We start from the raw sequence: 14,962 nt of genomic DNA, 5'->3' as shown, positions 1-14,962 counted from the left end.
ATCTCCTCAGTCCGATTCAGACCTTCTGTCTGACTTGGAAGATTTGCGCTTTCTCTTTTTCTTCTTCTTCTTCTCTTTTTTCTTTCTCTTTTTCTTGTGCTTTTCCTTACCCTCCGAAGAACTGGAGCTCTCATTACTGCTGTCTTCATCCGAAGTGGAGTCTTCGAGCAGCTGCTTCAACTGCTGTATCCTAAACAGATAAATAGACCTGCAAAATTAAATTCTGTTCTCTCTCTCTCTCCCTCTCTCTTTTTTTTTCTTCCCTTTGTTAGACAATCTACTAGTTTCATTTTGGCTTAAATACAATCCTTATGCTTGAGACACGGTGACCAGATTAATGACATGATAAATGGTGTGTGTGGATGTTTTTCTCTTGAACTGGCACTGAATTCTGAAAGTACCAATAGTTGAGAACTACCGCACAGCTACTTAAGAAACGTGAGATTTAAACAACGTGAGATAGCTATGCTATGGATCTTGGGACCTGCAGCTACAAAAGCCACATGGGATGAGGTCTGCAGTAGGGAGGGGAACTGAGGTCATCTCTGACCTCAGGAAGTGGTGTTAGGCAAGCCACTCTGTCTCTTAGCCCCAATCCCTCATCTGCAATACAGACATACTGCATTATGTTTTTGATCCCACCCTTCCTTCAAAGGGCTCAGAGAAGGATGCACAATTATTCACTCCTCCTTTTTATCTTTACTACAACCCTAAGAGGTAGGTAAGGCTGAGTGAGTGAGCTCCAGGCCATAAGGGAGATCTGAGCTTTTGCCCCACCCTTTCTCTAAGGGCATTGGAGTGACACAAAGTTCAAATCTCCACTCTGCCACGGACCTTCACCGGGCAACTTTGGGCCAGTAACACACTGTTGGCCTAACTTACCTTACAGGGTTATTGTAAGGATAAACTGGAGAAGAGAGGAACAACATAAGGCTCTTCATGTCTCCGGTAGGCAGAAAAGAGGAGCATAAAAAAAGTAGGTAAATACATAAAGTGCTGCAAAGTATGTTTGGCCGAAAGAGTGACTGGTCAAAGGTCAAGGTCTGTGGCCCAGTGGTAGAGCCTCTGTTTGGCATGCAGAAGGTCCCCGGTTCAATCCCCGGCATCTCCAGTTAAAGGGACTGGGCAAGTAGGTGATGGGAAAGACCCCTGCCTGAGACCCTGGAGAGCCGCTGCCGGTCAGAGAAGGCAATACTGACTTTGATGGACCAAGAGTCTGATTCAGTATAAGGCAGCTTCATGTGTTGTATGTGTCAGCCAGCAACTTTCATGGCTGAGTCAGAATTTGTACCCAGGTCTCATTAGTTCTAGTGCAACCGTTGGCACTCCCTAATACTACAGGGTCACTGTAAAGATTAAAAAAGATAATGGGTTGGATCCAGCCAACCTTGCTACTGGTGAAAAAGGAAGGAGGGGTCTCTTTGGCCACCAAAATGGCTATGCCATGGAACATGGGACCTGCAGCTACAAACCCCACATGGGATGAGGTCTGTAGTAGGAAGAGGAACTGGCTAAGATAGAGTGAAAAAGCTGGCTGGAGCCAACCCAATGTATATGGAGCACTATGAACACTATTATTATTCAATATTTGGATATGTTTTAAAAGAATGCCAGGCTTACCGCATTTCTTTCTCATGGTGCTTATTTTCCCTTATTATATCGTACATGGGGTCTTCATGTGCCTTGAAAAAGAAAAAAGCTGTAAAATTTATTTCTAACAGCTTTGAATGATGAATGCCAAAAATGGAATCTGACCATATACCTAAGGTTTAGAATGCAATTGTACATTTATGGTATTTCCAATATATGAGCATTCAGATATGTAATGTGTTCCTACATTTTCTGGGTTTCAGTTGTCCTCAAAATGACAGGCCATGTAATATGGATCATGTCCAAATACAGTGCAGGCTCCCAGGAAAGGTAGCATAAAAATTCTCTACAACAATAGCAATAACAATTATTATTATTTAATAATAATAATTTGATATCATTGTTTCTGCTACACAAGGCTTCTAAATAATTATCGTCTACATTAACAGTGAATTGAGAATGTTTCTGACATTCTTGTTGTCCAAGTTTCTCCTTGGAGTTAGGGTTCTGGGCTTGTTTCTGGAGTGGGACAATGCATTACGAATCCCCCACTGTTTCATTAAAAATAATTTAAACTGTGTAGTAGTGATGGAAAGTGCCATAAAATCACAGCTGACTTATTGCGACCCTGCAGGGTTTTCCAGGTAAGAGACAATCGGAGGTGATTTGCCATTGCCTGCTTCTGCATAGGAAACAAATCTTGACAATTGAACACACTGAGGTTCTCCCCCACCCCCCGTGGTTTACCAACACATATAATAATGGGTTTAAGTTGAGGGCGGAAAGGTACCGGCTGGATATTAGGGACATTTTTTTCACAGTAAGAGTTGTTCGACAGTGGAATCTGCTACTTAGGGAAGTGGTGAGTTCCCCCTCACTGGCAGTCTTTAAGCAGAGGATGCATGAACACTTGTCAGGGATGCTTTAGGCTGATCCTGCATTGAGCAGGGGGTTGGACTAGATGGCCTGTATGGCCCCTTCCAACTCTATGATTCTATGATATGTGCACATCAGTAATATACAAGAGGAAAAAGACATTAATGAAGGAAGAAACTGTAAGCTGCAACAAACTACATCAATCGTCAAGATTTGTTTTCATATACTGTGCAGGGGTGCATCAGTAAAACAGTGCATTAAAAACATCTTGATGCAGCCCCTATCAAGACTGCTTTTTTGCAGTTTTACCAATGTATCATGTACCAGCGTGAATAAGGAACGTTGATGCAAACCAAGATGAAAATTAATCGAAAGCTGCAACAAAAGGCATTTCCTCCAATTCCGAATTAAATTTAGAAATTATCCTCCTTAAACCAGAAATAAAGAGGAGTAGATCACCTCCCCCAACACACTGTATCCTCCCCACCATCACCACTTTTCGTTCCTGTGGGTCAGTGGACCTCAGAAACAGTGTTGGGGGAAAAATGGGGTCTGCAGGGGAAGGGAGAGTTGACAGAAATCACCCTCCATTCCTCCACTAATAAAAATGCTGTTCTGTTGGTGGAACTACAGCTGCGCCAATGGAACAACAAGTTGAGATCCTGTAGGAATGGACTGGGGGAAATCTGCACACCTCTATTGCGAATTACCACCAAGAAACAATTCAGAAGTTGTACCAAAGTTGCCTCTGCTTTTTAAGACTGCAATGGGTCACATTAGTGAATTGTTAAGTCTACTTATTCAGAATTATTATATATAATGTATACATATACACACACAAAGAACATGCTGCTGTATTTTACTTACTACTCTGAATTGTTCAAGCTTCTGATTGCCTTTAATGAAGAAAGGACACTCTTTATCCCCTGTTCTGTGTCCATAACGTTTACATCTCCAGCCTAAACACAGAAGATAGGTTTTAAAGATGTTTTAGAATAGTGCACTGTAACAGGGAAAAAAGGACTTTAGCAAGCTTTGTTTTCTATTTTTAACATAGTGGCAAAAGTCTTCTTGATTTTTGTTAGAGAGAATGGTTAATTTTTAGCTCCAGGGGAGTGTGGTGTAGTGGTTAGGGTTTCACACTAGGTTCAGGAAAACTCAAGTTCAAATACCTACTATGCCATGGGAGCTTGCTGGGGGACCTTGAGCAGGTGATTCTCTCTCAGTCTAACATGCCTCTCAGGGTGGTTGTGAGAGTAAAATGGAGAAAACTATGTTAGAACTATGTTCCTCAACATCTAGCATCGCTTACTATTAGCACTAAATCGCTATTAAACTGTAGTGGTGGTGGCTATACTTACCAAGAAAAGAAAAAGGGCCCAGTGTATCCCAATCATTTTAAAAGAAAGGGACATGGTTATATGTGAAAAGAAATTAATTATTTTTATTTTAGTCATCCAAACTCCACTTTATTTTCTCAAACTGTCCTTAGTCATTACTTTGACTGTATACCAGTGGGGTCAGAGATAGATGTGACTGATGAAATTGTGGTAACATGCTGCAAGTTTATAGGATGGGTTGGTGTTTAAATAAACAAGCAATTTGATCATCACTATGACGTCAATCATTATCTCAGTTCTTACACCTACTCTTTTTCCTGCCACATGATTTTGAAGCGGGTCAGTGCCTTTCGAGAGACTAGGCTCTTAGAATCGACCCCTTCCTGAAAAGGGATATATTATCTTATTCAGCCAGTCACCTACTAAGCAGGACTCAACTACTTTACCTACTTTTAAAAAGCAAGTCTTTTTATTGATATACTTCCAGTAAATATATGTAAATGCAAGTTATAAAGTATTTATGTTCAACAACAATGTATTTAACAATGTTTGTATATGCAGCAACAATGTTTGTAACAATGTATACTGTTAAGCAAGCAAGTTCTACATACTAATCAAAATCTTAATCCAATATTTCAAATATAACAGTCAAAAACCACTGACTTAGGTTAAAGTATCTAATTCAAATTCTAGAATAATATATTAGTAAAGCCATACATACCAATCAGCCTTGTCTGAGACTCTTTAAGAGAGAAGTCTGAAGTACCAGTCTTACTGGGTCTATATTTATACTATTTCAGTTACCTTGAGGCTGTGCGTTACTGCTCTATTTTAAGCAGCCTTTCAAGTCACCTATTCCCTAAACATGCTGGAATTTCTCAAGGCAGGAGACTGTATTGCTAACTATAAACAATCAGTTTTAAGCTTTATCATTACCCTATATATTCATATTTAGTATCATTCTCATCTATAGAAAAATAGCTTTCATTTGAGCCTATGCATTAATTTCCAGGAGCCTAGTATCCATATATAAATCATAAAACATAATATAGTTCACATTACAATATTTGTATATTTTGGACAGTGCACTTGTACACCTGTCTATGATGTCATAACATTCAACAGCTGTGTTCCTGCTGGAATTCTAGCAGCATGCTATTAATGGATATTCCAGTAGCCAGTACTGATTCTGATGTCCAAGCTGGAATTTCTCCAGTAGGCCATTGGTAGTGATAGACTGGAATTTCTCCAGTAGGTCATGATACACTGGAAGTTCTCCAGCAGGCAGTGAATGTTACTTGATAAGTTACTTGAACTTATCAAGGTGTCTGTAAGAATGTGAACAGTGAAATGTAAATGTAAGAGACAGAAAGCCTTTTACATAAGAGTATTCTTCTTCTTCCTTTTAAAAAGAAATACATTTAAGTATTTTAAAAGGAAATATATTTTCTGTATGTTGTGTTTGTGGTGCTATATTCTGAATAATTCTACATATGTACAACACCAACATCATGTTCATGTGCTCTATATGTCAAAGCCTGTGACAATTTGTCCCTCTGTATAAATGATTCTGGAGGGAAGGCGGCATGGTATAGCCTGATCTAGTCAGATCTTGGAAGCTAAGCAGGGTTGGTACTTGGAAGGGAGACCACCAAAGACGACTCTGCAGAGGAAGGCAATGGCAAACCACCTCTGCTTCTCACTTGCCTTGAAAGCCCCTTGCTGGGATCGCCAAAAGTCAACTGCGACTTGAGGGCACTTTACACACATAAATCATTCTAGCAACATCCAAAGCTTACATTGCATAACTTTGACTTCTTTTCCTAGAGGCATCCAGAGCCCCTTTGTTGGCGCATGTGCGAGGAATTCTCGTGCGTTTTCATTACCAGGCACATCAGGAATGCAATCCTCTGGTTTTGTCTCGTTTTCCTGGGACAAGGGGGAAACCACATAAAAAATAAAACCGTGGAAGTAAAATGTGGGAAAAGCGAAGTGGGTGAATTTTGCCTCAGCTTCTGATCTACAGGCAAATGGTTCCCACATGGTAAACTCACCTCAGGATACTGGACTCAATTTTATTACTGTAGAAGCAAGTTATGCAGTTGCTAAAAGTTCTTTTTTTCAACTAAACGTTCTTTTTTCAACTAAAAGTTCTTTTTTTTTCAACTGTAGGGCCTAGCCCTACAGATGGCCCTTTACCTTGATATGGCTGATCTGGCCACTTGGATCCATGCCATGGTAACATTGAGACTAGACTGCTGCAATGCGCTGTACATCGGTCTCCCCTCAAAATCAATTTGAAAACTCCAATTGGTCCAGAATGCTGCGGCTCAGATACTATGGGGAGCTAGATGGACCATGCCTATTACTCCCATCCTGCAGGCACTTCAATGGCTGCCCATCAGTTACCAGGCTCAATTTAAGGTATTAGCTATCACATACAAAGCCCTTCTTGGCCTTGGACCCTCGTATCGGCCAGACCACCTCTCCCCCTATGCTTCACCATGACAACTTCATTCATTGGAGCAGGGTCTTCTGCAGGTGCCAGCCTGCAAATGGGCAACATCAACAACTGCCCATACACGTGCCTTCTCTGTTGTGGCCCCCAACTTGTGGAATGACCTGCCTGAGAAGGTCAGGAAGTCTCCCACTGTCATGCCTTTCTGCAAACTGCAAAACTGAATTATTCAAGAGGGTTTTTCTATGCAGGCAACAGAGTTGCACTGTACTAAATGATAACTGTACTAAATGATAAAGTTACTTAGAAAAACTATTAGGGGCTGTGGTCTATACCACTGGTTACAGCTTGCTGAAACTAGGATACTGCTATGGAATCTTGCATCATTTAACGTGTCATGTTACTACTTATGCTTCAGTTCTGTTTTTAGACTTCCGGTTGGTTCTACAGCCCTAATCCTATTACGCTATTTATTGAATGTCCCACCCGTTGATTGTATTGACTCACTCTGTGCAATCCGCCTTGAGTCCAAGTGAGCAAGGCGGACTATAAATAACGTAAATGAATAAAATAAATACATATACTGGACCCACACGGAGAATTTGGTGATCATTTCTGTGAGGTTAAGAAGAACCTTTAAAATGTTTCTGAGATATTTTTAAAAAAGCATTATGGGCTACCAACCTACCTTAATCAGCCCTGGAGGAAGTTTCTCATAGCTGGAAAAAAAGAGAGGAAAATACAGCTCTATTAATACTTTTTCTTTTACTACTTATGCAAAGGAAAATATTCAATCAAAACAAAAGTAAGGGGAGAGGGATAATTTTCTAAGACCTGTCACTTCAGTATTTTTACTTCCTCTACATGAGGAAGCTGACAGGAAACAGGTTAGGGAAAGGACCCTTTTACGAAGCCCCTTCTGAAGAGCTAAAAAGATACCCATTTACAAGTAATTCAGTTCTGCAGGTCTTATCCTAATTCAAACTAACAGGGACAGTTTCCGGTCAGAGAAACACTGCTCGAAAATAGAATATCTTCCTGAAAGTGCTGCTGCTTTCTAGAAAATGGCGTCCTGGTTTATTTCCACCATCTTGCCACAGTAGACATTGTCATCAGGTTTTCACCATGGCCCCCATTGCAGTATCAACTTGGGACAGCCTGTCTCGCACAGATTTACTGGCAGGCCTGTTCCTCTCTTTAGGAGCCCAGGGCGGTGTGCTACGGTTTTCCTTCCCTCCATTTTGCCATCACTACAACCCTATGATGCGTCTTCAGCTTAGAGGTTACCCAAAGAGTTTCCTGAGCGAGTGGGGATTTGAACCTTGGTGACCCAAGTTGTCATTCAGCTGTCTAATCAATATACTAGACCGGCTTTCTGGAGGATAGAAAAGCTATAGTAAATTGGCGAGGAGGCTCCCAAGATGGGGACCAGCACGCTGCTGTGTCAGGTTCTCTTGCCAGGGTTTTAGCGATTTAGCATTTATTTTATCTCATGTTAGTTTAATTTTAACTGGAGAGGCTGCGGTTTATCTCCAGCGGTCCCGGGTAATTAATTGCATTGCAAGTAATTTTCCTGTACTCCAGCTGGACTTATCTTCGTTGTGGTTGTAAACCATGAGCCCGTGCTCATGGAGACGGAGTTCTTTCAATATGGAAGTACCTTTTTATGACTATATGGCAACTAAAAAATAATAATAAGACTTCAAGAATTACAATAGACTCAAGGTGGAGTTTTTATCCCCTTAATTAGAAAATAACGGTATTAAAAAAAAAAACTCTAGAGGGTAGCGCAAAGCACTATACTGTTAAATACTGAATAATTTATTGTTTGTCTGTTTTTTGCTCATTTTCCCCACTATTCCTTTTTTTTCTTTTTGTATCCTTCTTTATTGTTAAAAGTCAATAAAAATATTTATTAAAAAAAAATATGGAAGTACCGCCGCCAGAATCATATACGCAACTTATTGGAAAACTTCGACGACCCCAGAAATGGCTGAATGGATTAGCAAACTATTTGATTTTGCTCTGATGTCCACATTAACACACTTGATTAAAATGAATTAAATAGATGAGTTTAAGTTGAAATGGCAGCCGCTATATGACAAATATTCACGTGCATTAAGTGCTCTTGTTTTTCAGTATGCAGAGAGGCACTGGGCAGTATGCTAAGCTAGTATTTAGCATTTGAAGGTTGCAGTTATAGTTTAATTGATATAAAAACGTTTACATATGCATTTTATCGTAACCGTTATTATCTTATTATTAACTACTAAATAAGCACTTCCAATGTTTTTCCTTTTTATTGTGATTTAGGAGAATGATAAATTAATAATCAGGATTAGAAATCAGGATTAGAAACGAACAATTTAAGTTTAAAGTTGATGAAGGGTGTATGTATGTATGATCACACTGAAGCTTGGGCACAGACATATTTCTTTTTCTGATTTCTTCCCATTCTTTTTTCTCCTCGTTTTCTTTTTCTGTACCCTTATAGAGAAAAATAAAAATTATTTAATATTAAAAAACAAAAGAAAAAGAAAACGGAGGAGGAATTCAGGCCGGCTTTCCCCAACAAAGTCTACAATACAATTGAAAATTGACGATTTTATTTCTTCTAAGGACAATGCAAGTGGCTTATCAGCTTTTTACTCTTCAAATAGAAAATAGGTATCGGAACAGCTTTGGCCAACAAAGGCAGCAGCAGTAATTATAGCATGAAACTAGAAGCCTGTCAGGTATCTGAACATGTACTGAATGGCCACCTCTCATCACTAGGGATTGTTCCCTTCCAGCCTGTGTGATGTGGTTAGTGCCAGACTAGGACCCGGGAGGTACCGGATTTGAATTCTCACTCTGCCACGGAAGCTTGCTGGGTAACTCTGGACCGGTCAGGTATAAATGAAGCAAGAAAGCAAATAAGAAAATAAAGGCATTCTCAGGCTATTAGACCACCATTTATGCCCACAGAAAGTACTGAGGGTGGTAATGAGAGAAAGGGCCTTATCAGGAATGCCCTGCCGAGGAAAGTTCAAGCAGCATCATCCCTTCTGCTTTCATGGGTTGCTGGAAATGGCCCGTTTCAAAATGCTTTCCTGTTGAACTATGATGCTGCCGGTTACGATAAATGCTTTTGACCGGTGATGGTTTTCAGACTGATTATAAATCTGTTGCAACCTGCCATGGGAATATTATTTCCTTGGTGCACTTTTATTCTCCCTTCCTCCAAGGAGTTCAGGGGGGAGGTATGCCATTGTCCCCTCCTCCATTTTATCATCACAACAACACTGTGAGGTAGAAGAGCTAGATTTTAGTCCAGGGAGCCCCGTGGCGCAGAGTGTTAAGCTGCAGTACTGCAGTCCAAAGCTCTGCTCACGACCTGAGTTTGATCCCAACGGAAGTTGGTTTCAGGTAGCCGGCTCAAGGTTGACTCAGCCTTCCATCCTTCCGAGGTCGGTCAAATGTGGACCCAGCTTGCTGGGGGTAAAGAGAAGATGACTGGGGAAGGCACTGGCAAACCACCCCGCAAACAAAGCCTGCCTTGGAAACGTCAGGATGTGACATCACCCCATGGGTCAGGAATGACCCGGTGCTTGCACAGGGGACCTTTACCTTTACCTAATGCCTTAGAGATCAACAAGATTTTCAGGGTTTAAGCTTTTATTTATTTATTTATGTTATTTATAGTCCACCTTTCTCACAGGGACTCAAGGTGGATTACACATAGTGAGTCCGTACAATCACACACACACAAATGGGACATTCAAGAACCAGTGCATTCGGATTTTAGAAGTCTGGAACCATCAGAAAGAACTGAAGCATAGCATAAGTATTCACATGACACATTTAGTGGTACAGAAACTACATAACTAGGGCCCTACTTACAATAAGCTAAACACAGCAGTGTAGACCACAGTCCTTAATCATTTATCCAAGCAAGTTTGTAACACCAGCATGGTGTGGTGGTTAAGAGCGGTGGTTTGGAGCAGTGGACTCTAATCTGGAGAACTGGAGAACTCCTATTAGCTGTGCGGGAAAGCCCTCTCAAATAGTTCAATGTTGCATAGTTTGCAGAAGGCCAGGAGAGTGGGAGCTTTCCTGATCCCTTCAGGCAGGCCGTTCCACAAGGAGGGAGCCACCATGGAAAAAACTCACGTCCGGGCAGTTACCCATTTGCAGTTTGGCACCCGCAGAAGCCCCTGCCGACTTGAGCGAAGTTGCTGTGGCAAAGTATAGGGAGAATGGCGGTCCCGCAAGAAGAGGGGCAAATGCTATGAAAGACTTTGTACGTGACAGCCAACACCTTAAACTGAACCCAGTAACACGGGCAGCCAACGGTGCATCTGCTGAATGGGAGTAATATGTACGAACATATGAAGCTGCCTTGTACTGAATCCGACCCCTGGTCCATCAAAGTCAGTATTGTCTACTCAGACCAGCAGTGGCTCTCCAGGGTCTCAGGCAGAGGTTTTCCCCATCACGTACTTGCCTAGTCCTTTTTAACTGGAGATGCCAGGGATTGAACGGGGGACCTTCTGCGGGGTAGAAGTTTGATAAAATAAAATAATAAACTTCCCACAGCTGGAGCTGGAAGAAGGGCAGCTCAAGCTAGCTAGGCTGATTGGGGGGTGGGTGGGGGTGGTGAATGAAAGAGGATGAGCTATAGTAAGGGGTCTTGACAAGTTCCCCTTTCACAGTACCCGGGTAACAAACACAGCTGTCACTATGGTGGGGGGAGCTGCATTTCAAGCACCGTCATTGTGTGCAAATTTGCATTTGTGAATCTAAAGTAGCATATGCAACTTTTGTGCAGATTTCAGTCCTCTCAGTCATCCACAGGTGGGCCATGCTTCTTTAGGGGCCGCTTGAAGGCTCGGCAAGTCCTAGAAATCTCTCCAGGATCAGAGGAGTATGCTTATTATATTAGGTGCTTTGAAACACAGGCAGGATAATGCTGCTGCATTCGTCTGGCTGGTGGGCTTCCAAGAGGCACCTGGCTGGCCACTGTGTGAACAGACTACTGGACTAGATGGACCTTGGTCTGATCCAGCATGGCCTTTCTTATGTTCTTATGTATGTACATCGATGCATACCTATTCTCTCCAGGATCAGAGGAGCATGCCTATTATGTGAGGTGCTGTGGAACACAGGCAGGATGGCGCTGCAGCTGTTTTATTTGGGGGCTTCCTAGAGGCACCTGGTTGGCCACTGGGGGAACAGACTGCTGGACTTGATGGGCCTAGGTCTGATCTAGCAGGGCCTTTCTTATGTTCTTATGTATGTACATCGATGCATACCTATCCTCTCCAGGATCAGAAGAGCCTATTATGGACTTGATGGGCCTTGGTCTGATCCAGCACAGCCTTTCTTATGTTCTTATGTATGTACATCGATGCATCCCTATCCTCTCCAGGATCAGAGGAGCATGCCCATTATATTGGGTGCGGTGCAACACAGGCAGGATGCTGCTGCTGCACTCGTCTTGTTTGGGGGCTTCCTAGAGGCACCTGGTGGGCCTCTGTGTGAACCGGCAGCTGGACTTGACGGGCCTGGGTCTGATCCAGCAGGGCCTTCCTTACGTCCTTATGATCCGAAGAAGTGAGCTGTGGCCCACGAAAGCTCACACCCTGCCAGAAAATATTTTTGTTCGTCTTCAAGGTGCTACTGGACTCTTGCCCTTTTCTACCACTTCACTTCAGAAGAAGTGAGCTGCGGCTCACGAAAGCTCACCCCCTACCAGAAAACATTTTTGTTCGTCTTGAACACTGGTTCCCAACCAGGGGGTCCACGGACCCCCAGGGGTCCGCGAGAACTCCATTAAGGCCCGCGAAACGAAGCGACAAAACCCAGAACCAATCAACATTTTCAATTAACAGTTCTCTATTATAAAATATATATATTCAAATATTATTCTAAGTTTAATGTTTCGCTCACGGTTGTGATTAGAGTTTATTTTTCAAATCCTCGGAGTTTTTATTTGGAACCTTGGGGTCCCTGCAGGGGACAAAAAAGTCCTAGTGGTCCCCGGTCAAAAAAAGGTCGGGAACCTAGGTGCTACTGGACTCTGGCCCTTTTCTACTTAGGTCCTTATGTCATCCAGTGGCCGTCCAGCTGCTCCCCCCCAAAACACACACACACACACACACACACACACACACACACAGAGCCAGGGCCGCCCTTACAAGGACTCCAGGTGCTGGATTTCTGGCCCTTTTCTACTTAGGTCCTTATGTCATCCAGCGGCCGTCCACCTGCTCCCCCCCAAAACACACACACACACACACACACACACACACACAGAGCCAGGGCCGCCCTTACAAGGACTCCAGGTGCTGGATCTCTGGCCCTTTTCTACTTAGGTCCTTATGTCATCCAGCGGCTGTCCACCTGCTCCCCCCCCCCAAAAACACACACACACACACACACACACACAGAGAGCCAGGGCCGCCCTTACAAGGACTCCAGGTGCTGGATCTGCTGGATCTGCTGGACGTCGCGCCTCTTCCTCTTCTGCTCCTTGCGCTCCAGCCCTTTGCCGCCGCCGCTGGAGCCGCTGCCGCTGCCGCCGGGCCAGGGCGCGCCGGGGCTGCGCTGCCGCCCGCTCCGCTCCTCGTGGCGCCGGCTCGAGTGGGACATGCGGGCGGCGGCGGCGGCGGCGGCGGCGGGAGCGCGCAGGCGGCAGAGCCGGAGCGGAGGGAGGGAGGCCCCGGCCCGGCCCCCTTCCCCCTTCCACTTCCAGGCGAGGCCGAGGCAGGCACTTCCTCCGGCCGGCGGGGACGCCTCGTCCTCGGCAGCGCCCCCTCCTTCCCCGCCTCTCCGCCTCCTCCAGCGCAGGAGGGACGGGGCGCGGCGGCTTCGTGCGCAGCGGGGGGGGGGGGGATTTGAACCCGGGGCTTTCCGATGGCAAATCTCTCTGCGCGCTCGCTCGCTCTCTCTCTCTTTTTTTTAATTAATAATTTTTGTGTGTGCTACATTTGATTTATTTTGGGGCTGTATTCGACCGAGTTTATCTTCCAATGGAAACTGCTATATTGTTTTTATCTACTTAACGTTTTACCCCCCCCTTTTTTTTCCCTCGTTGTACCCCCCCCCCAATTATATAAATAAATAAAAAACACCAAGCCAAAAAAAAATTATTTTTTTTCTCGGCAGGCTACGCTCTAATATATAAAATCAATAAAAAAATTATAAAAAATAATAATAATAATATTGTCGAAGGCTTTCACGGTCAGAGTTCATTGGTTCTTGTAGGTTATCCACGCTGTGTAACTGTGGTCTTGGAATTTATAATAATAATTTTTTTTATTTTCTTCCTATAACCTATCTGCGTATAAAACAACATCCAGTACAAAAAATAATAATAACAACAATAATAACAAAAATTCTAATAGTATGGCTAATTTAACAATAAGGCGACTTCCCCCTCCCCCACTTCCATCCAAAAACCAATCGTCTAAACTTTTGCGAACGGAACTGATCCCAACATTATGTTAAGTAATACAGTCTTATCCTATCCAACATTTTTTAAAAACTATACCTAAATATAACATTAATTTAAAATATAGATAAGGGGTTAGATCAAAGAGTGTCCTTTAAATGAACCCGTTGAAAATTGATTTTGCACAATACATTCTCCAAGGCTCCCATCCCCCCCCCCAAAAAAACCTGAACATTATTATTCTGGTTTATCAGAGCTTGTAAGCTTCGCCATTTCAGTCAATCCCAGCATCTTTTTTATCCAGTCTTTTTTGTCTGGTATCTCCAAAGACTGCAAATCTCTGCGCTCTCGTCGCCAAAAGAGCCACCAAGATGATCAGGGGGATAGAGCAGCTGCCCTATGGGGAGCGGTTAGGACGCTTAGGGCTGTTTAGCTTGGGGAGAAGGCGGCTAAGGGGAGACATGATGGAGGTCTATAAAATTATGCATGGTTTGGAGAGAGTGGACTTTTCTCCCTCTTTTCTCCCTCTCTCATAATACTAGAAGGCGGGGTCATCTGCTGAAGCTGGAGGGTGAGAGATTCAAAACTGATAAAAGGAAGTCTTTCTTCACACAACGCATCGTTAAATTGTGGAACTCCCTGCCCCAGGAGGTGGTGATGGCTCAAGCAAGTAAAAGAAAATGTTTATGCAATCCCTAGTGTATAGACTATAAGGGGATAGTAGAACACATGGTTTGCATGCAGAAGGTCCCAGGTTCACGTCTTAGTTATACAATTAAATTGTGGAACTCCCTGCCCTAGGGTGTGGTGATGGTTGCCAACTTGGAAGGCTTGAAGAGGGGAGTGGGCATGTTCATGGAGGAGAGGGCTATCCATGGCTACTGGTAAAAATGGCTACTAGTCATGATGCATCCCTATTCTCTCCAGGATCAGAGGAGCTTGCCTATTATATTGTGTGCGGTGGAACACAGGCAGGATGGTGCTGCAGCAGTCGTCTTGTTTGGGGGCTTCCTAAAGGCGCCTGGTTGGCCACTGTGTGAACAGACTACTGGACTTGATGGACCTTGGTCTGATCCAGCAAGGCTTTTCTTATGTTCTTATGTCACAGGATCACGCTGGCCTACGACTGTCAGAATCTTGCGGGTCGGAAAGCTCCTCTTATGAGAGGCTCCTTAATAGTGTGGGGTGACCCCTTCAGTTGCAAGGCTTCAGTTGCACAATGAAGAGGGATGTAAGCCCCTCTGAACTCAGCGTGACTTGCTA

The 14,962-nt window shown here is 43.5% G+C and overlaps 1 protein-coding gene across 1 annotated transcript; it reads right to left on the bottom strand.

Moving 5' to 3' along the window:
- Positions 1-12,897, bottom strand: RP9 (RP9 pre-mRNA splicing factor). The gene is made up of 6 exons (XM_056857050.1): positions 12,716-12,897; positions 6,953-6,983; positions 5,606-5,735; positions 3,334-3,425; positions 1,621-1,682; positions 1-190 (listed from the first exon to the last, which is right to left on the bottom strand). Exons 1-6 carry the CDS (start codon positions 12,895-12,897, stop codon positions 7-9), a joined length of 681 nt encoding a protein of 226 aa, XP_056713028.1. The 3' UTR covers positions 1-6.
- Positions 12,898-14,962: the final 2,065 nt, after the last annotated feature.

Source organism: Euleptes europaea, chromosome 11 (genome assembly GCF_029931775.1).
Source record: "Euleptes europaea isolate rEulEur1 chromosome 11, rEulEur1.hap1, whole genome shotgun sequence".
Taxonomy (NCBI): Eukaryota; Metazoa; Chordata; class Lepidosauria; order Squamata; family Sphaerodactylidae; genus Euleptes; species Euleptes europaea.
This window is presented reverse-complemented; position numbering and strand designations above follow the sequence as displayed.

Coding starts and splice junctions, on each gene's coding strand:
- RP9 (XM_056857050.1), bottom strand. CDS start 12,897: ATGTCCCACTCGAGCCGGCGCCACGAGGAGCGGAGCGGGCGGCAGCGC. Junction 5,736..6,952: donor TTCCTCCAGGGCTGATTAAG/GTAGGTTGGTAG, acceptor CCCTTGTCCCAG/GAAAACGAGACAAAACCAGA. Junction 191..1,620: donor CACCATGAGAAAGAAATGCG/GTAAGCCTGGCA, acceptor TTATCTGTTTAG/GATACAGCAGTTGAAGCAGC.